Source organism: Patagioenas fasciata, chromosome 8 (genome assembly GCF_037038585.1).
Source record: "Patagioenas fasciata isolate bPatFas1 chromosome 8, bPatFas1.hap1, whole genome shotgun sequence".
Classification (NCBI taxonomy): Eukaryota; Metazoa; Chordata; class Aves; order Columbiformes; family Columbidae; genus Patagioenas; species Patagioenas fasciata.
Window position 1 is genome coordinate 10,974,940 of NC_092527.1, and position 24,904 is coordinate 10,999,843.

Sequence of the window (24,904 nt, forward strand, 5' to 3'; positions counted from 1 at the left end):
GGATTCAAGGACCAATATCCAGCAACTACAGGCTACCCAAAACATTCCTTATTTTTCACAGGGAGAAAGATTATTTATGCAATACATTACCAATCTCAAATGATGATGCTTAAGCACAAGTTTGATGAGCTATATGCAGCATAATACAGCTGCTTTGCATTTGGATTCCTTTATTTATAGACCACGGCAAATTAATAACTCAAAAATGTTGTTTCAGGCAAAGTAATGGACACACAATAAAACTATTCATTTCCTCAAAGGTCACTCTAGGAGAAGCATACATTGTTTAAAAGTCTAGCAGCAATGCTATTGTTCCCAAGAAAAGTGAAAATTTATAAAGAGCAGTTAGTGCCTATATCTGCATCGGAGACCCCAGGCTAATTTAAAGTGAAATCTTAAGGCAATCAATCATACTCTGAAATTACTTCATTTTCCAAACTGTTTACACTTTTTAAGTTACAAATCCACTTTCTGCTATTTCAACTCGAGATTTACAGCTCCAGATTGAGCCTGCCCTGGCTTGCTGCCAAACCCAAGTCATGAGGGAGGTAATGATCTGAGCAGATCGGGGGCTTCTAATGGAGAAAAGCGCATGCACATTTCCAGCATGTCTGCAAGTAATCACGGCACGATGACTGTAAATGAGGCGGCCTCACATTTATTTTAGGAGAAATATCTTAAAGCCCCACTTTTGATCCAGGCCAACAACAACAACAACAAAATGAAAAAACAAAAATTAAAAAAAAAAAGAAAAATAAAAATCCTTTTTCAAAGGTACTCCCAAGATTATTCCACATGATTCTAAATGAAACTGCTAGGCAAACAATATGTTAAAGAATAGTACAATAGCTAATTTCCTTTAATGTTTCTATCTCAACCAGATCATATCCTTATCATGGCAAGCTGGAACATTAAACTCTCTAGTTCATGGAATCAAAACACGAGAGTGCTTCATATTACATTATAGAAAAATGAGCCATTCCCTACAAACAAGGTCAGATTTCTGGAATGCCAAAGGTCTACATTTAAGCAGAGCTGGGAGGAGGGGAGACTTTGCCCGCTCCGCTCTCTCAAAAGCAGTGGGAAACTAGACCAGCAATTTAAATTTGTTTTAATAGCCAAAATGGTAGACATATAGCGAGAAGTCTCTTGGGAGATGGTACTCAAATTAAGTATGATCTTTATTGTTTCATTACAGTGGCATAGCCAAATAATGACTTTGTGTTACTATACGCATAATGCTGGATCCTCATTTTCTAGCGGAAATAATTGCTCTATCATTTTCTGCTTACCGTCAACCTACAGCCCCCTGTCCACGGGGGCAATGGGTTGTGGTAGGTTTGTGGCTGGACTGAGAAAAGTTTCAGATTTTCTCCTGTTTTTAAAGGCCATGCCAAGGAGGCATATTCTGACCCAAAAGTGGCTCTGAAAATCAAGCTATAAATATTCTTGCATTGTACTTCACGAAATTCAATTTATTGTGATGGATATTTCTGTTATAACATTATTACATGCCTAAACTCAATTGTATAATTGGATAGGGCCAGAAACAATAAGCTGGCATTGCTTTGTTACAGCATACTACAGCTTTAAAATACCTGTAATCATAAATCAACGTTATGATTTAAAGTTCTGTCACGAAGCAGAGCAGGAAAAGAAAAAACAAACTAGCTGGTAAAGAATCTCATTTTACTTTCTAGAGACTGAAAGTTTTTACCAGCTTTGAGTCTCACCACCACCACAACTGGGAAAGTCCTTCCTAGGCTGCCTGGAAAGGCACGTCCTCCAGAAAGGTTTTGCTTCCTTACAGTTTTCCAACACAATCGGCAGAGCTGCACCAAGGAATCCTGCAGCTCCAGAGTATGATGGATACGTCTGCATCGCAGCCATTGACACCAGGGTAACAGGGAGCCAAGGCTGGAAGGGACAAAGGGATCTGAGCCCCTGCAGCTGCTCGAACATGCCCTGCAGAGCTTGTGCCCACACTGGGGAGTGCTTTGGGATGGACAGACGGACTGCACTATGTCACTGTAAGAGGCAGGGGCACTGAAGGTGGCTGTGGCATTTCTTCCCTCTCCTCACCTATGGTTATGCAACCGTTTTCCAAATCTCATCTCCACCGACCTCCCAGCCATGCGGAGCTTCGTGCTTAACCGGAGGCACTGGGCTACAGCATGACTGAAGTTAATAATAAAACACGGATTCCTCCTACAGCTTCACTGAAAAAAACAACATTGCATTCAGAGGGATGGAGATCTCCAAGAACCTTCTTGTGTTGTTTTTCTTGCTTCTGTTACAGTTCTTAAAAAAAAAAAAAATCTCTTTTTTCTCCCTACTTTTGATCTTTGTAGTTATCAAACAATGTATTTTATTGCTTTTGCTACTTATGTAAAAAATGTTAAGTCTTTCATAAAGGTACTCTTTTGGCGAAGTGCTTTATGGCTATCAGAGCTCAGCAACACACAGTTCTGTATAACCACACACGCACATATATATGCACACACTTGCAGGTTCATCATGGATAGCTACATGTATATACATACACAATAAAGGATACAATTACTGTAACGCGATTAAAACCCTTACTTTCTCAAATTCTCAACTTTTACTCTCACACACTCCGACACCGTAAAATGGAGAAGTAGCTGAAAATAGGTGAGACTTGAATTTCCTCAGTCAAAGAATAAGGAAGAAAACCCCCTTCTCTTTCAATATATCTAAATAAGCAAAAAAGGGGGAACAAACAGATCTGAGGGGGGAGAGGCAAGTCAAGCTCAGCAAAAAATTCCAAGTGTAACCAAGTATAAATAAAAAGAGGTGATATAAATAGGTAATGTGAACAATTCTTGAGAACAAAATAGCATTTGATATCATCAGGGTTGGTGTCACAGGGTGGCTATTAACCAGCATAAACATTCATGCTCAGTTCCACTGAGTCACCCAGAAAAGCTGGCTCTCAAATAATGAGGCTGATGGAGCCTGAGATCCAGTTCTCCTTTTCCTTACTCCAACTTGGAACTGTTGCACAATTACGATACAGAACGTCAGGATATGATAAACAGAACTGAAAAAGGGAAAGAAAACAATTTTTTCCCCTACAAGTCAGGTTCAGTGCTTTTGCCTATTAAAGTAACCAAATATGTTTCTTTCTGAAATCAAAGCCAAAAGGCAGCTTGCCAGGCACAGTTAACAGATAAATCAATGTTCCCGAAGGGTGGGCTTTTTGTTTTGGGGGGTTTCTGCCTGACAACAATCTTGCGGTGAGCAAACAGAACACCCACCGCACATCTCGTCAATCTACTCACATGAAACAGAGAAGGAAACATGAATACTTTAGAAGATCTAGGCACTGTTTGGAAAAACCTCATGTTCCAACCTCCCTGTCAAAGGTCATGGTTTTCATAACTCCGAAGTCTGCAGCTATTGTAAAGCCCACTACATGTAACGAGTAATTGCAGTTAATTTATCACTAAGGTCATTGTATACTAGCCGGGAGTTTGTAAACAAGAATGAATCACAGGTTTCATTTCTGTGTCCCTTTCAAACTGGAAGACCTAACAGTTTCCTGCTCCAACACACAAAATAGTATTGCTTCTATAAACCTCTTCGGCTTTCATTGCCAGCAGTTTCCATTTAATTAAACTGACAGCAAAACAGGGCCCTTGCTAATGTGATCCAGACCAGTTTGTCTTCAATGTAAATTCTCCGGCATGAAATTACATCTGAAACAGACACAATAATCCCTCTATATCTTAGTCATGAGTTTAATCTATACTAAAATAACATTTTCTTTGTCTATATGGAAGTCTGTTTTAGAACTCAGTGATCTTTTCTTCTTTTCCCACTTGAAGCTCAGGGAATTATTCAACTTCCATTCACCTTAGAGTCAATTCAGAATTTTCTTCTTTCTGTAATTTCAACATTCATTGTTGGTTTCTAGGTCACGGGTAGCAAAACGGTCTCGCATGTGAGAAACCAGATTCGGGACCTACTTCAAACTTTCACTTTCTGGAAACGGAACAGGCTGGTAGCACTATAAAACTAGTTCACCACTGCTTAAGGCCATCTAACTTGCCTAAGCTAGCAGCCTGATCTTCCACACAGATCCTTGGGTCAACCAGCTGTAAAGAGGAAAATGGATGAGATTTGTAGGTACCTTCAATGAAATGAAGGTGGGGTTGTTGGTTTAATGATCCCATAACACTTCCACGCCAGTCTAGTCATTCTCCTCAGTACACAATGGATGCACTAATTCCTGCAATGCCCGTGAAGACCAGAATATGCAAACGAATAGTAACTTATTGCACAGCAACCACTGTGTTCATAGCACCTCAATAAATTGCAGGGTGCATTTATGCATGATGTGAGTCAGGAATTTCTGAGGGATGCAAAGCGTTTTGTTCCTGGCCCGCAGGCTCCTGCACAAGCATCAGGACAAGCTTGAGGGCACCACAGCTCCCCTGCAATTCAAGCCTGTGATATTAGAGGGCTTTGAAAAACAGGGAGGGATGGTATCTACAGAAAAAGTCAGGATTAGTAGGGGAAGGATATATAACAGATCTTTCCTTGCTCAAGCCAGTGTGTGCCACTGTGAGGCACCTTGTCAACCACACTGAGCTCAGAGCATTCCTTACACCATCTGCACCCCTCAGGATGCTGTGGGACTGGGCCCAAGGACTTCTGTTTCCCGAGAGCTTGTGCTCCAGCTGGAGATACTATGAACATAAGAAACACAAGTGACAAAACCACTGTAAAGACAAGAGAAAACTGAATCACAGACTATTTTCCAAGTTTCTACTTGCCCAACCAAACATTTGCAAAACCTTAGTTATATGTCCAACTACAAATACCTGCTGCCTAAGAAATGCTACACGATTTTAAGTAAGAAATTCGCCACATGCCCAGTGAGGTACAAGCAATGTTTTTAAACAAATGCAATCAAAACATTTTCAGAACGTGGACAATAACATTTCCAAGCACTGCTGTCACAACCTTCCTCTTCAAATAATAACTTTAATTTCATTGTTTTCCTAAAAAGTAGAAAGTGAAGTGCTTACTTAAGAAAACCACCCATGCATTAAGTAACCCGACATTCCTGGGAAAAAAAGAAAATTTAATTTGTGCAGCAAAAGACAATGGTCAATCATTAGCACGATCAGAAATCATTACAGGTAATTCTGGCAGCTGCTGCTGCACTGTTCATGAGGGTCTCTTGTTCTGGAAGCAACGCTCAACAAGCATGTTCCCAGTAAAAGGTCCATAAATCTTTTCTTACTGCTATATAGACTTTGTCTACAAGTTGATGAGGGAAAAACAGTCTAATACAGAATAGCAGCCTTTCTTCTACTCTGCCCATTAAGATTCAACTGCCTGTGCTACTCCAAGCCTACAGAGGTGGCAGAGAGGTACAGCTTTGTGCAAGCACCCTCCACAACCAGCCAAAGACCAGGGAATCACTTTTTATATTAACTCGTACGGATTTGTCAGTATGTCCGATCAGTTATAAGTCTCTCAACAAGGTAGCAAAATTACCAATAGTTTCTGCTGCGGAGGGAAAAAAAATGCTTCTATTCCATTTGTGCAAATATGCTGGGCTCATGTTATCAAACACATGAATTCCTGTCCATGCTCTCTCCTGCACACCCTGCCATCAAAATAGCAGGGACAAAATTGGCCTCATTTCCTGTAAATTTCATATAGACCTAAATGTTCTCAAGTATGTTGTCAGGGAATATGTTTTAAGGCTGCTATGCTCACATCTGATCTCCTACTCCATGCTTTTAAGATATTAAATAGGCTTTACCCAATAAATCACATGTTTCGTGCCCCGAAATCACATGGTATCTGAAATCACCAAAGGCTAAATCCTGGTTTATTCACATTCATTATATGCAAGTCAGAGGGCCCACGTCTAAAAAACAAAGTGAGCAACAACCTTCCCTACAGGGAAAGCTAACAAAAAGCCCAAACCACACTCGCCAAAAAAAACCACAACAGTGGCAAGAGAGAGAAGCAGCCTTTATTGCTGTCTCCAGCAATTCACCTGACCCGTCCCCCAAAATACCAGGAGCCTCCCCCCGACAAAACTACAAGATCTAAACTTTGATGGTTTACAATAGCGCAAAGACAACATAAAACACATTCAAGAAACATTGTGGGAAACACGCCAGCATGTTAAGGAACATTCCCTTCGGACATGAAGCCTTTTTTAGCCAAACCACGATGATTTTGTTTTAGTGACTCATACAAATGGATTCTGGATTAAGGTTTAAAAATGGGATATTTTCTCTTCTGCTCCCAGGTTCACCTCAAGACATGTGAATGAAAAAATAGCAGTAAGAATATTAGGCTGGACTTACAATCACCAACAGACACTAAATAGGGCTCTACTAAATTTGTAAAGCTTAGCTGAAGTTTCAAATATATAATTCTAAAAATGCAATTCCTCCTGAAGTCGGGCTGGGCAAGGAACATAAAACTATAAAAAGATACTTTGTCCCTAAAGATTGCAAGAAGCTAATCATTAGCCACCCACTTCTAGTGTTTAGCTTTTTATTACATTATTCTGATTTTTTTTTCCTTTGCAGGGACCTACTCCTTATTTCTACCATATGGGTAACAAAAATGACCCACTGCCACTAGGCGAAGTGTTTTTAAAGACAAAGACTTTTGCCAGATTAAAAACAAACATACAAACAAAGTGTACATAAATTTGTGTTTGACTACTGTTGGGCATCTGGAATGGCACACAGTTTCTTTGGAAAATTTTTCTTTCAGTTTTTTATACAAACGACAGTAAAATATGTACCCAGCAGCAAACTGAGAGAACTAAATTTAAAACGCACTTTCAGACCACTCTTTCATTTTGTTTCTTTTTAACTTTCCAAGGCAAGAGGGGAGGAGGGAGCTTGTACCGATGTTTTGAAGTACTGTAAGTTCTTTCGCCTTTTAACAGAAATATGTAAACAAGGTGTATGACTGTAGGGTAATGTTCTAGTCAAAAAGCATTCAAGAGCCAGAGTGAAGCTATTTAAAGAATGGAGTATTCAATTCCTGAGGCCAGATGCTAGTATAAATACGAAACTATGTTCACACTGCAGATTAAATTATTTTTAGTTTCTGCATTTGAACTGCCAAAATTATTTGGGTTGGTGTTTTTTCTTGGTTTGGTTTTTTTTTTTTTTACTGCACCACAGAACTTAAGGGGCCACACTATTATGTATCTGAACAGAGAATTAAAACCACAAGTATAAAAGGACTTTTTCAGCTATTTTCTCTGTGCAACAAAACTAGAGGTGTACAGTGACAAACACTGTCCCAAGTAAGGGTCATTCAGGGAGTAAGGAAACTAAAAATAAAGATGAAGCTGAAACATTTGAGGTTCTTGAAACAGATTTTTCTAGTACCTTATCATTTAATTTTCAACCCACAAAGCTTTTAATCTGGAAATACTTAATGTGAACAAAAAGTGAAGACTGTGGTTTTAAAATAATTAAAGAGAAAAAACACGCATTAAGACTACATTACACACTGTCTGCTAGGATTTTTATGAGAGCTCACACAATTATTGTCAAGAATATCAACTTAAAGTCACCAGTAATTAACTAAAAACAAATAATCAATAATCCCATGACCTTGCCATAGCAAAAAAAGTGCACGAATCCAAGAGAGAAAGACAATGAAATAAACTGGGGGTGACAGAAGCAAATCCAGGCTCAGTGACTGGCTGGGCAAGGACCTACCACTGACACATGCTCCAGCCTAAAGCCATCTACAAGGCTGAGAAGGACCCCCCTTGATCAAAACCATTTCACTGTTGGTATTTTTTTTGGTTCTCTAATTATCTTCTCTTTGCTCCATCGGCTGTCAAAGATGGAAGGTCCACGATGTATCTATCTCAAGGACATGAATCATCAGGGGGTTAGTCTACCAAGATGCAAAGAGTCAAAGAGGAACCACATGGAGGGAAGTCAACCAAGCCATAGACCATTGCCATTACAAATACCACAAATGCCCTGGAAGGGCTGGATGTACAGCCAGGAGTGTCAGTCTGTGAGAAGGGTGAGCAGAACGATTGCAGCTTGGTCAGCGGAGGGACCTCCTGCAATACTAAGGAATGTGGAATTACTGAGCAGACTTGCTCTGCACCACGCTGAACATGCATATTTTGCCAATGAGCTACAAGAAGCAGGAGGCCAGTCATCCCCTAGAGCTGGCTGAGGACAGGGGATGACGCTCGGAGGGGAAGGGGTCCTGCAGCACCAGGGCTGTAACCCAGCTCCTATTGAGATGTGTGAACCAACACTAAGTATCTGCTGAGACTCTGTCACTGCCCCAATTCGGGAAGGCAGGGGACACCAGGCTTAACTACAAACAGGTGACATGGGACATGCTGAAAGTTGTACATGCTCTTGAATATCACGTCAGGTTCAGCCCCAGTTCCTAATTAGCTGTTCTTATCAGGCACGGATCTGGTATCACAACAGCGAAGCCTCCTTTTGGTGGACGGGCTGACAATCCCGTCCTTCCCTGGGTATTTACAACATGCTTTTAAAATGCATTAGCCTGCACTTTAAAGAAACCTGGGACCAGAACATCTGGGCTTGGGTTGCTTTGTTTCTCAGTAATAAAAAGTGAAAAAAAGAGATGCAGCTGTGGATAAAATGTTCAGGAACACAGCAGTTACCTTGTCATCTTCTACCTATTTTCCATTCACTGGCCTTGTTCACAGGAGCAGAACAGGAGATGAGGGAACTTAGAGGAGGACGAGAGGGAATGTTTCCCACCTTTTTCTTATATTAGATTTTCAATTTGTTATCAGATTCTGGAATTGTACAACATGTAAGGATCTATTTTGCTCATGACACACATGCATAACTCCCCTTGGCACTAATGGGAATGACAAACGTGTTGTGAGAGGAGAATTGCCCCCTAAAACTGCAGGAGTGTGAACAAGGTTGTAAATATATCTCAAGGTTCTGGTAACATTAGAAACCAGCCTAGCATCTTTCTCATGGTTTATTATGATATCACCAAATCCGCTCTATGTATTTATATAGCCTTGTAATTCACAATTATTCTGGGTCCATAAATGTTTTTGGCATCTGAATGTAGAACTGATACTATTATTTCACATATCATAGTACTGTCCGTGAATGCTAAATTTATTCCAGCAGAGACTCCTGGAGTTCATTCATCAGATATTTTATGCTACTGTTCTTTTAATGATTCATTTATCCTTAGTAATATTTGTATTCTGAAGTGTGGCGTCTCCAGCCGACAGCACAATGCTCTGCTGAATTATCTTTTTCTTTCACAGCATAACAAAGTAGAGCACAGTCAAATTGAAGATGGCCTTTAGTACATTGTCAGAACAATACTGCTTACCAAGCATATCCAGACACATTTCTCAAACCACACGTAATGCTCTGGCTGCCAACATGCTCATAAAGTCATTAACTGGCATCTTTAAATGAGGGTGTGATACATATATTTAAATGTTTAGGAAAATCAAATCTGTGCTCGTCTAGAAGCTTATTTTGAATTTCAGCTTTTACATATATCAATTATGCAGCAGTGTGCACATGTAAAAATTCACTTTGCTTTTTCACAAGCTGCTAAAATACACTCCTGCTAAAATAATACACATTATCTATCGCTAACAAAAGCTTCTTCATGGTGTTAACTATTTGTCCTTCACAATGTAACAGGGCAAGAGAGACCAAGCTAAAGGTTTACAGTGCTGAGGATTCATTTTTACATGCAAATTACTATTAGCAGGAAAATTAAGGAGGAACTTATTTTACATGGTGCAGATTTTACTAAATGAATAAAGGCTATGCCACAATGCTCTCCAATAAAAAACCTACCAGGTAAGTTACAATTCATGCTGTTACATTTTTCAAATACACACTTTCTCTGTCACCCACTCCTACAAACTGCACTTTAATTTATACATGTACTAGGTTTAGCCCTTCCATTCCCAAACAACAGGCATGTCACAGTGCACCTGTAAACAAAAGGCAAGTCATCTTTCTGGGCACGGGTGTAATGAAGAGCAACTTAGAAGGGAGGCAGCGAGTGAGCTGGGTCTAGCTTGGGTCCTTCCCCCTATTCCCAGAAGGGAACTGACACCCAGATCAGGCCATGGTGTCAACAGCACCCACAGAAGAGCCCACGCATCTCAGCACAGCAGCACAGGTCACAGGCCAGAACGATTCATCAGCTGGTAAGAAGACAGCTTCAAGTTGATTAACAGTGCTCAAAGATGACCACAGGACTCCAAGTCCTGAGCTCTGGCAGTGCGGAATTAGAGCACAGGAAAGTAGCCGGGCAGGAGAGAGAAGGTCCTCAGGGCCCACCCTACAGCATTATATAGGTGCTCCGTTTACAGATCTTGGTACTCAGCCGATTTTTGACTGGCTGCGTGGAAAGGATACAATGCAGGAAAAAGGCATCTATGATCTATGAGGAACCAGCACCTCTAACCAGCAGGCATGGCGCACAGAGGAGATCGCAGATCACCTCCCTCCACAGTGCTGGGCAAGGGAAGCACAGGGACACAAAACAATAGACGTCCCAATCTGGGTCCCCCTGGGACCCAGAAACAATACGAGCAGGGACGGAAACCAGAGGGAAGGCTGGGGAGGAAAACGGCACCCTCTAAACCCAATAGTTAAAAAAAAGAAAAAAAAAAAAGGCAAAAAAAAAAGCAGACATTGAGATAAAGTCAGATGCAGAGCACAGCAGCGCTGCACCAGGAGGCACACGTTTCCAGTTACTGGAACAAAACCTCATGGTCAGTAAGAATTAAACACAAGATCCAACAGTGACTAGAAGGGAAAAAATCCTGGAGAGCAGACACATGTGGGTTATTACACAGCCTGGCAAGGTCAATCTCGGTGCTAAAAACAGACAAAAATAAAAAAAGCCGTCAAACATTTTTAAAGGGACACTGTCCCACACTGGCTGCTTTGACGCTGTCTGTGAATGGTCCTTATTTTTTATCTACTTCTTTTGTAATTATGTAGGCTACTCCTGTTCCAACCAGAGGTTGCAACAAAACTCTTATTGATGGTGCAAACTGCTGCAACTTGGGCTTTAGGAGAATGCGGGGCAGTTCCCTCTAGCTTCACAAGGCAGTAAAATTTAATTCTTCCTCCTCTCTTGTTTTGCAGCAGTGATTCCTTCCCTGATGTTTCCGAATAGACCAGAACTGCAATTGCAAATGGCTGTGTTCTACACCAACGACAAAGTGCCCCGTCATACCAATACATAATTGAAAATGCTGACACTGTGACAACTGCTATCAGCACAATTCTGATAATCCCATTAGCTTGCTCCTCCTGCAAGAGCGGGTGGGGGTGGGGAACAGGCACTGTGATTTTGGGGCTACCTAGAAAGAAGTTAGGTGAGATTTTGTTTACATTTCTTGGCAGATCTTCTGCATTTCAAAGAACAAAACACCCACCTCCTCAATTCCCAGGGGCAATGCTACCACCCCCTTTTAAAAGAGCTCAAAGGCAGGTCAAACTTTGAGAAGAAATCCAAATTTTATCTCTTTGATAAGGTACACTTGAAGTCTGAGATGTATGGTGTTAAAACTCCTTTCAAGAGCCACAAACAGATGAGGCTCAACACAATTCAGTGGTAAATAAAAGGCTTCTATTGCCAGTGCTGCATATTAAAATGTTTTTGTCACCCCCATACGCTTCCTCTCTATTGAAGTAGGCTGTCCCCAGAGAAAGGAAGAAATTAACAGCACTTAAATCATCCCAGCATTGCATAGGCAAACACACGGCTTCGAGAAGGACCAGGTGGCTACAAACAACATCCTGAGGACCCCACCCACCTCCTCCCAGGGCGGCTGGGGAACGTGCAGAGGAGAGCAGTGGCTCAACAGAGACGGGCAACCAAGGAGCGGAGCCCCAAAGTGCTACTGGAGATAGGGTCACCTCCAGGAGAAAATAAGTCATTATCACAGATTATTGAGGGTACACCACACTTAACAGCATCACCTTTCAGCATTTAGAAAGCAGCCAACAACTGAAGCCAACAAGCATTAGTTATCTTAACCAACTGGTTTACAAACTATCAAAATAAACATTTATCTTGCCCTCTTCACACAAGACCGAAATTGTCTGTCTGCTCAGCACCTCAGGTTACCTCTGATCCCAAACATGTTAACGCTAAAGGTAAGCGGTAATTAAACCGAAAGAAGATGTACAACCACGGGAAGCCTTCCTCTGAACAGCAACCCCAACAGCGTTACTCCACAGCCTTCTCCTTCTGCACCAACATGTGCAGGGAGCTGCACAAGCACAGAAGAGATTGCCAGGCCACAGTTCTTTTCCCCAAGAGGGCCGTTCTCCTCCCTCCAGGCTCCATGAAGCACAACAGACAAGTCAGGTAATAGCCTCATCTACGGCAGCAGAGTGTATCAATTGGACTGGTTAAAATGAGCTAAAGAGGTCACTCTGACCCACAAGACAAAAAAACAACATAAGCTGCACAAGGGCAGAGAGGAGAAAATGGGATAATGGGACACTTACAAGAACTTTATCAAGATCAAAATGGCATTCAGCTAGGGCAATGGGGACAGGGAGGCACAAGGAAGAGGCAAAAAGTGCAGCCAAACAGGGAAGAAGAGGAGGGGAAGAGAGTTCGAGGCATGACTTAGGCACAAAATATCCAAAGCAGCTGTACTCTGAATAGCTAACAATTAGTTGGTCAGAAAATTATTGCATCAAGTTAAGCCAGGAGAGACTGACCTCAGCAGCACGCGACAATGAAAAAGGAGAGTTGGCATCAGTTCAGAAGTCACCACAAGTGTCTGAGCACACTACAGCTGCAGATCATGAGTTTCGATAATATTATAGCTTGACTACATTATGACTTGATAATCTTCACCTGGAGAAGTCATGCCTGCTGCAGGCCATTGGTAAGTGAAATGAGAAGGTCTGTGGCACAGCCTAGTGCCCCATGAGGAGCTCAGATCTCCTGGATGAAGCTGTGCAAATTATGAGACTGGTGAAGAAGAGAAGCAAAGGAGAGTGTGAGCCAGTCCTGCAGCAGCCAGCCCCTGCTGGCAAGCTCTGCCAGAGGGTTCCAACAAGCAAAGCAGGAGACAACTGCTGGAAAACCACCTATGGACTGGGAAAGGGTGACTGCTAAAATATAAACCTCAGCTAGAAGCAGTACTTGATTTTACTGGATTTCACAGAGAACAAATATCTATACACAGCCCCAAATGTATGACTGTGGGGCATGACATGGGACAGGACTGACTGCTAAATTTTCTTTGGGTTCCCCCTCCCTCGACCCAAACAAACAAGCAAGAACTGCAGCAAAAACCCTTCAGTGAGCACCAGAACTTGCTCATACCAATGACTAATGCTGCCCATGCAGGCACAGGAGTGCCCACCACATGGCAACCTCAACCACCCATTCTGGTGCGATGAAGACTCCTGAAGGACAGACAAAAGGCAATGACGGTTTTGGGACCAAACCCAGAGCTCTCTCATGACAGACCCGTGAGCCCGAGGGATGCAGATGGCCAGGACAGTGGCGGTTCCCACCTCCCCGGCATAGGGGCCATTTGTTCCTCAGCAAAACACGGGCAGCGCCGCAGCCCAGCCTAACCCAAACCAACAGAGCCGGTGAGCACTAAATTCAGTCATTTTCCCCTCAGTCCCTTCTCTCAATTTCAGCTCTGACTCCTCTATCTTTTATTTCTTTTTCTAAAGACACATTTAGAGATGAAACCATTCATAACTGCCTATCCACAGACAGTTTGTGGCAGCATAATTGACAATGAGTCTGCTGCAAAAATGAAAATGCTGTTTTAATAACCTTGGCCTAAAATACATTCTGTTGTATGCCTCAAAGGGTTTCAATAAAAAGTCAACCTGTAGAGACATATTTTCTTGGCTTAAACAACAATCCAAAGCATATAAATGTAGTCCAACTATAATGACATATTTATAGGCCAATAAAGCTTACACTGCAGCTTTCATACTTCACTTAAAGGAAGTCTGTAAGAAGCAGTGTTATATAAAATAATTTGAATTTTTTCAAACTATAGCCCAAGGAATACAAATATGCAACTTTGCTATATTTAACCAATAGTATTTACATTGCTTAGTTGCTAAAAATTTTGTAAAATGAAATAACTCCTCTTTTAGTGACTTGCCACTGGTTTACCAAATATGGGTACACAAGTCCATTTTTTACAAAGAAATATCCCCTAAATAATTCTAAACACAAAAATAAATAACTTGCGGCCTTAGTAGTGAATGATTTAATCAGACCAATTCTTCTGGAAAAACAGGTTCTCATGTTCATTATGAATAATGCATTCCTGAGCAACTCTATTTTTATATGCTGCATTGTTGTTCTTTATTTTTCTCAACATTTGAAAGAAATATTCAGAAAGCTATAAATAGGCTTAAGACATAAACTGCTAGCATTCAATATTGACATATTTGTAGAAAGGGACAAAATGTATAACATAAATACCTCAACAGGCAGAAAGAAATAATTCTTAAAAATCATTTTTCAGGCTGAAATCTTGAAGCTCACAGAAAAAATGCCATTGCTAGATCTTTTATTTAATACAGTCCTAAGGAAAAGTTCTGCATAATTCACTACTGGTAAAAACAATGGCATTTTACAGAAAAAAACAAACAAAAAAACCCGAGTTTCTACAGAAAAGAACGGCAAAGAGAAAAGAAAAAGAGGAAAGAGAGACAATAGGGGAAAAAAAAGAGAACAAAAGAGGAAGAGAAAAAAAGAGAGAGCAAGAAAGCAGACAGAACTACCAAATTTGAATTAGGGTCACCTTTGAATTATGGTCGCACGGTTTCTCTGGGTTGTGGATTAACCAGGAGCCGCCTCAGTTTTGGCTGAGCGAGTGCCATGGAGCGTGTGGTCCTGGGAAAACGCTGCTCGCACGAGGCCCCACTTTGCCCGTTTACTGTGTGAAGCTGCCCTGCTCCCAGCAGCAACGTGTTTAACTAAGGATGTTTACGCAGTGCCACTTCTGTGGCTTTGTATCTGCCATATTTTCATTTTATTCGGGCTATTTCACCCTCCACCAGCTTCTGGACCATGTATGAAAACCGATTTTGTTTCTTCTGCAGAGTTTTTTTGAGCTCTTTGGTAGGGATATAATTTCCTATTACCTTCTACAGCTTGGCTCAAAAAACATCTAATAGAAAAAAATTCACAATCTACTCACTTTTATGCGATCTTTCTGTAACGGAAACAGACCAAGAAAAAAGGGGTCCAGGAGATCACCTCGTTTATCTAGACCTTTTCAAACACCTGGTTCAGCAACCTCCTCAGATACAGCCAGGGTTAAATGTGGGCATCACCACAGACTCATGCCTGGCCTGCCAGACCAGCACAAGAAGGGATTTGTTCCCTTCCGATCTAAGCTCTGTACAAAGCGATCTACCCCATCACAGCCACCCACCCTGCTCCATGGGCCAGCCCTCCACGGAATATCCCCATGGGTACAGCACTGAGCATCTTATCAGAAGGGGAATGGTGCTGTGGAGGTGGGAACGGATGGATGTGCAGGAGATCACCTCTCCATTTGGGCTCATTAGCCTTGGCTAATAGAGCTGTGCTGATGCTCTCACCTGAGAGACCTTTGTGTGACCACACGGTGCTCCCTCACAGTTTACAACCCTATTTTAAGAGAAAAACTACCTCATCCCATTGTGCTGGAATCCTACTGCAGAAGTTATTGCTAGTAAATCTTTGATCACTGCAGCTGAGCGTTGCTCTGTTGGCAAGACGCTGAGTATTGGAAAAGGTCTGTGGGCACACGTAACAACAGGCGCTAAACCTGCCATTTTGACAGCAGAGAAGATAACACCACTGGCAGCTCAAATCTCTGTGCCTTGGACACCGCACGTTACACTACTGCCTTTGCCTACAGGTAGGGAGACAGCAATTCCCAACGCGCAATGTGAACCTTGACCAGCCTCTCAGAATGAGAAAAATAAATGTTCCTCAGCCAGTGGGTGTCAAACCTCTATCCCGTAGTTAAGCCAAACCCCAGAGCTCATGGGTTGCCTGCAGGATACAACCAAATAGGGCTGCTTCACGAGCAATGAAGATCAGCGTTCTCAGTTTTTCTTAGATCTGGGAAGCAGAATATGCTTAAATTCCTGGGTCTCTCAAATAGTAAAAAAAATCATCTTCATACTAGATTTAAGAAATGTCTTTGATTGCCTTTCATAGGCTGGATCAGTTGCCTGTGTCAATGTGCCTACTCAGCTAACTCAGCTATAGGTCTTCTTGAACCTTTGGTTTCACTCCTGCCAACCAGTCATGATGAAGAAAAAAGTAATCATAATCAAACACTAGTCAAAATACCCCTTTCTACTGAAAAAAAAAAGACCAAACAATAAAGCCAAAGCCACCAACCAAAAATGAGCAACATCAGAATGTGGGTTATCAAAATTACACCATATAGTTTGCGTTCCATAAACATTTTCAGTATAACCCCTACTTTCAAAGGCTTACCAGGCAACTATAAGCTTTGGGCTTAAAGATAATTTTCTTTGGCTCCTAGGATAGATAATTGCAATTTTGTAACTTACCACAAGGATTTGTTTGTTAAAAACAAAAACAAGAAAACATTAACACACAAAAGTTGTCTGAAAGACATTAAGATTCTTCTGACACAACAAACAAATGCAAATAAATGTAGTGCGTAATGAAGATGCTGGGGCAATAGCAGAGAAAATTATGGCATGTAATTATGAACCAGAAAAAAAAAAACAACACACAAAGAAAAGCAATGGAAAATAGAAAGAATTGCACAGGTTATTTTTTTTCCCAGAGATGGAATGAAAAATATCTCAACTTCCAACTGTACTTTAATCTTCCAACCTACATATCTCATGGTGAAATCTGAGATTGACAAAATCACTTCACCATTTGATAAGATCAGAAAAACGAGATGCAGAAGATAAATCCTCCAAGACAGATCTTCAGCTTAGCGTAACTTGGCTTTGATGCCAATACAGTCGTGATGTTATAAAACTGAACTTGGCACTGCATCTCCTGTTCACGTAGGTACAAAAGCATTTCCTCACATATATCAGCCTTAGGTTTTAATTTCTTACCTTTTCATGCATTATGGCCTAAAGTTGATACTCTTCAAACTTGGAACATTTGTTAAAAGCTTGGTACAACAGAGAAACATCCCTGGGATGCACTTCAAAGCACTGTCTCTGACAGCTATTACACATCCAAGGTCCTAATACCACAAACAGGCACGTTTACTAACAGAAGACTCATCTCCCCTGGACCTTGGACCCCCACCATGGATTTTAGAGGTGAGAGTATCTGTGCACCAAAGGAGCCCCAGAGCCACAAGCCTGCCTGCTACCATCCAAAGTAGCGGAGCTGCTGTTTCCCTCCCTAAAATGGGACAGGGAAACAAAACACAGCCCTATCTGGAGAGAACAGCAGGGCGCTCACAGGGCACTGACACTGTATAGTAACATAAAGCTCACAAGGATACCCTATAGAAGGCTAAGGAAGTGACATCTCTCTACCAAACGACACACAAAGATGAAGGCACAGAGCCAGGACTAGCTCCAGAAGCAGGTGACAATCCTGTGCTTCTGGAACATGGGATGCGAGAAGTGAAAGGCTTCTGCTCTCCCCTGCCTCTTGGAGGAGGCCTCGGGAAGATGTATCACGGCTCCTCCCCCCATGCACAGCTCTGACCTGATCCCCCAGCCTGAAAAGCCCCAGGGAGAGCCCTTGACAATTACTTGTGCGCACATCTTCAAGGGTTGAGCCTGAGTGCTCAGGGACATGTCTACGGAGCAGACGGGTATCACAGCATTACCCCACGCGAAGCTGGAAGGAGCCATGATGAGCTCACCACCAGCACCGCCACCCATCCTGCTCAGGCAGCTCATCACCACACCTCTGCCCCAAGCACAGACATACCTTGGGAATCGGCGATGGCTCAGCAGGATCAGGCTCATCTGCCTCCAAAAGTTGCTCCCCCTGCCCCAGCAGAAAGTAAAGGATACTCACCAAGGTCAGCCTTCTCCTTCAGGATGTCTTTGAAGTTCAAGCCGCTGTTGAGCGTGGATTGTCTGTATCTTGTCAAGGCCTCCTTCTGCCCATTTTTCCCCACATCCATCGGTTTGACCGGCTCAGCCCGGAAACCACACTTCCACTTGGAGAAATCGGACTGTGCCCATTTTGCCAAGTCCTCGAGCTTCACCGTAACTTTCTCTGAAACAGCAATAACTTCATCCTGCAAGAAGCCGTAAAATGAGAAGATGACACGTCACACGAGGCTCCACGATGACTGATAAACCTGTAAACGTCACCCCACTGTAGACTACTGGAAAAGCCTATCTTGCTGTTAGCAGATTAATTTTTCTGTAATGCAGAATAGCTAGTACTTAATTTATTCCTCCTGCCACCTAAGTGGAAATATTAGTTGTTTACTTGAAGCAAATACACAAGATCTAAAGACAATTTCTAGGATGGGGGCAATGATCCTAAAAGGCATTTGAAATGCAGGTTGCCAAATCACATTCTGCATAACCCAAAGCCTTGAGGGAAAGTTTGTTTTTTAGGTGCAATTAGCTGCAAATGTAAAAATTCATGGCTGGATGACTAATGGTTATAGCTAGTCCTGAAATAAATGGACTAAGTAAATCTCAGATTCTTGGAACTCTGACTCACCAGAAAATTCCTGTGTTTATGGTACATTTTCCCTTGGCTTATACACAAATATTGAATTTAACTTTTGTCCTAAAAATTAAATAAAACTGTGATGTAATCCCAAAAGAAATGCTACATAAATGTTATGTGCTTCCCACCAAAAGAAACTTGCACATTCTCATGTTTCTTAAAACCTTTTTCAAGATCAGAACTGTAATTTTTTTCCCATTCTTAAACATACATTCAAAGAAAAGCACTTAAACTTAGTTTAGCCTCCAGAACATATACTCGAATTAAACAGCTCTAATTGCTGAATTTTACCCTTCCAGGAAACAATCAACTCCTCTCAGTCATGATGAATAAGCAGAATGTTTTATAGCTGACTCCAGCAAGCAAGGGCCCAAGAAAGCCTCAAAAAAATAAACAAACAAACATACACATATAACCAGCAAGATACACTCAAGATTTTTTAGTTAAAAAGGCAGAAATAATTTATGTTGTAATGAGAGCTGGCTGCATACCACACCTTGCACACTGCACATTTCTAGCACTAAGTAAGGTTACAGGTTCTTGAAATAAATAAACCAGAATCCAATTTTTCTCTCAAATAAACACAAGTATTTGCAAAAGGGACAGGAATTCTTTGAGTTATTAAACAAAGAGAAAAGCACAATTGATTCTCTCTGTGTGTTTTTTTTTTCCACTGAACAAATTCCTCAGGAAATAAAATACTGCTCAATAGGGGAAAAAAAAAAAAAAGCAAGCTTTATTGTGATAAGCTACACACAATACAAAACCTGAAGTATCTCTGGTGCTAAAAAAAAGCAGATCTGATAATCCACTCTCCCTTATATAACACAAAATAATTTTATAAGCAGGCACCTTCATTACATTTAGTGCAATAACAAATATTTGGTCAGAAATGAACTGCACGCTTATGTGCTAAGCAAGCTTGTAAAAAATATTTTCCTTTATCATTGCACACCATAAGAGCTTCCTCCAAACAACAAACAGTAACAGTGATGTTTAAAATCTCTGTTTATGACAAATGTCAATACTCTGTAAACAAGCGCTGGGTACTACAAAGTACAATTTCAATGGATGGTTTCACCCAATTTCATTACACCATCCACTTGAAATAAAAAAGCTGTAGTTGCTATGCATTTTATAGCTATTACATGGTGATTATTAAATGTCAGGATGGAAAAAAAATAAAACATATATATAAACATCAGCCTGCCTGCAGACAGTCTCAGCAATTTCTGGATGAAGTCCTCTTTTAGGATGTTGAATACCATCGCCAGCTACTACACAATTTCTAATATTCAACACCAGAGAAATCTATCTAGCAGCAGTTTAAAAAAAAAAACAAAACCTGACTTGGAGATCAGACGTGTTTTTGGTTAAAATATTATTTTCCAAATAGCTCTCATGATCAAATGATTATGATTTCAATTACTAGTTTCTTCATATCCTTTCCAAGAACTGGTATGACTAATTTTGGCTGGCATACAAAGTAAGCTGAGCAGACAATTTATTAACCAAAAGAAAAGTACAATCACTATTACATCATCAATGAATAAACTTGTTTTTGAGAATACAACCTTCGCACACACGCACATGATGTGTACACAGAAAAAAAAAAAAAGAAGAAAAAAAAGCAAGCCTATTGTAACAAGGGTGAAGCAATGCCCATCTCACACCCGCTGCAACTCTGCAACTGCAGCTCCACGGTCACCAACCCCCCCAAAAAACAGAGCTGTTCCTAACATTAGAGATACTGCAGTGGTGTTTTGGGGTTGCCCCGAAAGAAGCAGGGCTGAGGCCAGGCCTGGCCTGCAGAAGCAATGACTGCAGGATGAGCCCCTCATGAGGGTGGCTGAAGCCACCTCTCCAGCACCCAGCCATCCTTCCACACCAGCTCTGGCCTCATGTCCTCCCCTTGTGCCACCGGGGATCACCACGGCTGCACCACGGAAACACAGAGGAGTTCACTTCTAGCCAGAAAACAGAAAAATTACCCTGTATATCTTGGCGCCTGCCTTAGGTTGACCTGCCTTGCACACAGTGGGTCTGGGTAGACCTGCTTCTATCGACACTCATTTTTTGAGCTCTTATTTTCAGCTCAATTCAGAGACAACCAACCACCTCCTCCCCAACTCCCCCCACACCACAGCAGCCACAGGTCGGACTGCAGTCCTCCTCTGAACGCCATTGCCAACGCCAGTCTCACCAAAGAGGGATCGCATCTCCAGAGACATTTTCACAGCATCACAGAATGTCAGGGATTGGACGGGACCTCAAAAGATTATCCAGTGCAATCCCCCCGCCGGAGCAGGAACACCCAGATGAGGTTACACAGGAAGGTGTCCAGGTGGGTTTTGAATGTCTCCAGAGAAGGAGACCCCACAACCTCCCTGGGCAACCTGTTCCAGGCTCTGTCACCCTCACTGAGAAGAAGTTTCTTCTCATATTTAAGTGGAACTTCCTGTGTTCCAGTTTGTACCCATTGCCCCTTGTCCTATCATTGGTTGTCACCGAGAAGAGCCTGGCTCCATCCTCCTGACACTCACCATTTACATATTTATAAACATTAATGAGGTCACCCCTCAGTCTCCTCTTCTCCAAACTAAAGAACCCCAGCTCCCTCAGCCTTTCCTCATAAGGGAGATGCTCCACTCCCTTCATCATCTTTGTTGCCCTGCGCTGGACTCTCTCCAGCAGTTCCCTGTCCTTGCGGAACTGAGGGGCCCAGAACTGGACACAATATTCCAGGTGTGGTCTCACCAGGGCAGAGTAGAGGGGCAGGAGAACCTCCCTCGACCTACTAACCACCCCCCTCCTGATACAGCCCAGGATGCCATTGGCCTTCCTGGCCACAAGGGCCCAGTGCTGGCTCATGGTCATCCTGCTGTCCACCAGGACCCCCAGGTCCCTTTCCCCTACGCTGCTTTCTAATAGGTCATTCCCCAACTTATACTGGAACCTGAGGTTGTTCCTACCCAGATGCAAGAATCTAGGCTTGCCCTTGTTATATTTCATTAAATTTTCCCCACCCAACTCTCCAGCCTGTCCAGGTCTCTGGATGGCAGCACAGCCTCTGGCGTATCAGCCACTCCTCACAGCTTGGTGTCATCAGCAAACTTGCTGACAGTGCACTCTATTCCCTCATCCAAGTCATTGATGAATATATTGAATAGTATTGGTCCCGGTACTATTGAGGGACTCCACTAGATACGGGTGTCCAACTAGATTCTGTCCAATTGATCACAACTCCTTGGCTTCTTTCCTTCAGCCAGTTCACAGTCCACCTCACTACCCGATCATCCAGTCCACACTTCCTCAGTTTAGCTGCAGGGATGCTGTGGGAGACTGTGTCAAATGCTTTAGTGAAATCAATTTTCATCCTGCTGCCTCATCGTACAAATATTGTCACCCAGCAAAATACAGCAGGTAGCTTCAGCCCCTTCTTTCTGAGGAGCCTGAGCCACACGCAGCTTCTAGAGAGGCTGCCTTCCTGACATCTTGGCATATTGCTGACAAGGAGGTCATCTGCCCCAATGCCACCCAAACAGAGGTCACCCAATGATTTCATCAGCTCTGGGATCTCGATGCACCTTGACAAGCTTTCGCACATCTTTAAGTAACCTTCCCAAGCGCTCAGACCCAAGCTATGAGTTGTGGGTTGGTTTTTGTTTTTTTTTTTTTTTCCTCTTTGGAGCAGCAGGTGACAAAAGGGTCATCTTTTGTTGAGCAAAAATTTCTCACAGTCCTGTGTCACAACAGAAGTTGCTTCAGGACCTACAGGGCTCTGCCAGCTGCAGGAGCCCTGTAGCCATTCTGTATCAACTGCTGCGCACCTCCTGCAGGAGCCCTTCTAGAGGAACCCTTTCAATGAGATGACAAAGGAATACAGATGTTGAATAAATAAAACCCAGGTACACAGTGACACATGACTAACAAACCTTTAGAAGATTAAAGAAATTTGCTTATAACCTTCATGTCATTCATAATTATATCTCTGTGTAAACATGAAAAGCCACCCACGTCGCGTACAGTGCATATATATATCTATACAAAAAACAACTTATGGTGAATTAGCTATGCTCTGAAGTGATATGTTTAAGAGGTCTCCATTGCATGGCTAAGTCTTTAATTGCAGCTTTTCTCACTACAGCAAGATGAGGTTTGCAGGATGCAACAGCCAGCAGTGCTCAGGAATGAGATTTATCTCGGATGGGCCTCTCTGGATTCTGACTGACCAATGGCAACGCTTTTCCCAGCCACAAAGTTGTCTAAATCTCAAAATAAGCACTGACTATAAAGAGACGCTTTTTCTTCTGTTTCTATAAAACCAGGTATCTAGTCAGCCTGTAATTTTAGCACATCTTACAAGACTCCTGAGCAAAGTACGATACTTTTACCTACCAAGTGGCAAACGGGGAGATGTTTCAAGAAAGATGGTGATACAAAAGCTTCTCATACTTTTTTTTTTTTTTTGTTAAAGAGCGCATCAGATCTGCATTTTCAGAGAAGTCACCCAGGGAGAAAGGGACAGTATCTTCTCGAGAGCCGTTATGCTTAAATATTATGTCACTGTTGTCTAAGCAACCATCACAGCCTCCTGAAAGCACAGAATGCTATATTGCCTGACTCAGCAGATGGCTGAAATACTTACATTCAGGGAAAGAGGTCAGGCAGTTATAATAGTTTAAAGCAGATAATTATTTTTTAGAAGAAATATTAACTCTTACAAGGCAGGGAGTCACAGGGCAGCACAAGGAGGTCGTACATCTTGATTGCACACCCGCATACGGTACGTCACAACTCCTCACTCATTGCCAATAACGAGGAAAGATTTATATTTAAAACACGCCGAGGCAGCCTTAAAAGAATTACGACGACTGAGATATCTCAAAATTTTGACATGCTGAGACTGTTTTCACTCCAGTGCTTCCAGAGGTCATTTAAGGAATTCTGGAGGGCACGAGTGAGTTGAACACCTGCTTGGCTGTCTCCTAACATCAAATATGCGGCCTAGAGAGAAACAGGAGACGTACTGTAAAAACTCTTGCCAATAATTACACGAGACACTGCGTGTCATTTATCTGATCAGTACAATTTGCATTAGAAAACATCTTCAAGCCTTTTTACTGAAACCTTTAGCATGGTAGATAGCTGGGGATGCATATTTTACAACCCAGTACATTGCTGATGAAAACACATTCATCCATGGGAGCAAAAAATACAGTGCGACTCTTACGGACTGCATTCACCGAGGATAACAGAACTGCATATTTCACTTGGACATAAAGGCCTCTATTATTCTGGGCTTTTTTTATATGCCATGTATTTTTTAATTTTTTTGCGATTTAGGGAACAAGAACCTTCCTGTACCTTGAGCAACAATGCAGTTCTTGCCCCAGGAATCTGGTTCCCTGCTCTAGATCCCTTGGAGGGGCAGAAGACTGTGTTGTGGAGGTGGAGAAAGGAAGAAGGGGGCTTATTTCCAATAAGCACCTTTCCTGTAGCAATCTATTTATCTGAGTGTTTGAGGAAGTACCGTCACCCTTACTTGACAGCACAGTCAAACCAAAAAGCCCTGTTAGGAGAGTCTGCAGTCCAAAGCTCTTTTCTGCCATACACTCGCTACCAGGGCTTTGGGACAGTGGTGAAAACGAGGCCATCTCCATTCAGCCCTAACCCACTTGCCAAACATCAGTGAGGAATCTGAAGCCAGGTCTCCAGACTCATGTCCTACAAGCAGTACTTCACCCAAGCTTTCCGCCAGGGACCATATTCAGCCCCGAACAGGCAGAGAACATTTGTACAGGACTGCTTTGCTCTCAGAGACTTTCTCCAGAGCAAGAAGGTAGACGGGACCCTACCACCTGCTCTCGGCCGTGGGTATATCTGGGGCTTCTTAAGACTGTGGGGTCTTTCTTTTCCCCTTTCCCTGCCCGAGTGCCTATTTTGGTGCCATCTGCTCAGGCATCCCTTAGCCCAGGACAGACAGATGTGTCCCAAAGGATGTCTGGAGTGGAACCGACCTCTGGGCTCTGGGCCTGCAATGCTCCCTGGAGATGCCAGCATGTGGGGACCATCACTCTCCACCCACGAACATAGAGGGAGAGCTTTGAGAACAGAACAGCACAGCCCAGGGATTTACCTGGCACATGAGAGAATTTTAAAG

The 24,904-nt window shown here is 42.4% G+C and overlaps 1 protein-coding gene across 2 annotated transcripts in view; it reads right to left on the minus strand.

Moving 5' to 3' along the window:
- ARID5B (AT-rich interaction domain 5B) overlaps positions 1-24,904 on the minus strand; it is a 113,371-nt gene that overhangs the window by 81,221 nt on the left and 7,246 nt on the right. For both annotated transcript variants that reach the window (XM_065843526.2, XM_065843525.2), the window contains one exon: positions 18,070-18,295. In XM_065843526.2, the coding sequence (XP_065699598.1) occupies positions 18,070-18,295 (226 nt within the window). The remainder of the gene's footprint in view (positions 1-18,069; positions 18,296-24,904) is intronic.